Source organism: Aplysia californica, unplaced genomic scaffold (assembly GCF_000002075.1).
Source record: "Aplysia californica isolate F4 #8 unplaced genomic scaffold, AplCal3.0 scaffold00541, whole genome shotgun sequence".
In the NCBI taxonomy this organism is placed as follows: Eukaryota; Metazoa; Mollusca; class Gastropoda; order Aplysiida; family Aplysiidae; genus Aplysia; species Aplysia californica.
In genome coordinates, this window is record NW_004797811.1 from 348,032 (window position 1) to 349,408 (window position 1,377).

The 1,377-nt window shown below is 42.5% G+C and overlaps 1 protein-coding gene across 1 annotated transcript in view; it reads right to left on the reverse strand.

Moving 5' to 3' along the window:
- Nucleotides 1–846: 846 nt before the first annotated feature.
- The window catches only part of LOC101852265 (uncharacterized protein DDB_G0271670-like), a 162,290-nt gene continuing 161,759 nt past the window's right edge, over nucleotides 847–1,377 (reverse strand). The window contains exon 5 of the mRNA XM_035971932.1: nucleotides 847–980. Within this exon, the coding sequence (XP_035827825.1) occupies nucleotides 847–980 (134 nt within the window). The remainder of the gene's footprint in view (nucleotides 981–1,377) is intronic.

Genomic DNA, 1,377 nt, shown 5'->3' on the forward strand with positions numbered 1-1,377 from the left:
ATATATACATAAGTAAATACCGTGTTGCAAAAGTTCTGCCACGCCCATCTTCAAAGTACAAAATAACTCATTTACTAGTCAAAACAGCCAAGCAAAGTTAGGTACATATGATCTACATTCATTTTCTGCCAACATGACATGAAAAGAATTAACCATTTTCTTTCTTTATTCAAGGGAAATAATTTTATTCACACTGACCATTGCGAAATCCTAATCAACGTTTGCGCAGTATTGCGTGTGACCTCTTTCAGCTTGATTTACTGCTACCAAACGTCTGTTCATTGACTGAATAAGTGTGTTTATGGTTGTCTGAGGCATTCCCTGCTATTCCTTGTGAAGTGCAGCCTTCAGTTCCAGACAAGTTTGCATGGGGCGTGGCCAGTTTCGAATCTTCCAGTCAAGGTCACCTTGCAGCTGTTCTGTTAAGTTAACGCCTGTTGATCTGGCAAGCCAGTCCAAATATTGATTTGACGAGTTTGGGAGGAATTTTGACTGATCATGGCCACGTGGGGTCAGGAGTTGTCTTGTTGGCACATTGCATCATCCGTGCCATGTAGTGAAAACACGAAGACGAAGAATTTCGTCACAATATCATCTCCCTTTGAGGTTGCTTTGGATAGTGACCAGGGGCGGTTTGTTAACCGGGCAAGACCGACGGTGCCTGTCAAAATTTTGTCAACTGGACTGGTTACAAGAGATTTATTGCTGATCATGATTTTCATTCAGTTTTAAGTAAATCCAAACAAACATGCATCAATATTCAAATGGCACATTGCCGATTTGAAGGCGCTCAGTTAGAGAAGTGGGATTCACTGCTGTTTTGTCGCGTTACACTGCCTCATTCCTTCACGTTTGTTTATCTCGCCGGCCCGCAACTGTTAAATCGTCTCCCGTCACGTCGCGGAACTTCGTACGAGGACAAAGTGAACACGGCGGTCTCAGCGATGACGTCAGTCCGCTGGACAAATCCATCAACTGCCCTAAGAGCGAATAAAGTATCCCTTAATTGCCAAATTGGCATCTGTGTTGCTTACAAAATTAAAAATGAGACTTTGAGCAGTGCAGACACATGTATTATTTTATCAGCAATACATGTATTTATCATTTAGCCTTTCTCTAACTATTATCAGAACATTTATTGTCAGCATGGCACTACTCTTTTTTGTTTATTGGATTTTTAGCCACCTATAGTTCCGGTTTGGTATTTATTCATCGCTTTCTCCCCACTAATAACTAACCTGGCCAATATGAGTCTAGCCGGCGAAAAGAGGAATCGTCTAGTTAAGATATATAAGGAGAATTATAACGGGGAGCGATAGGCACTCGGCTGTCAGACTCTGGGCTGCTAACAGTTAGGCCTACCCCCTCCCTCCCCCC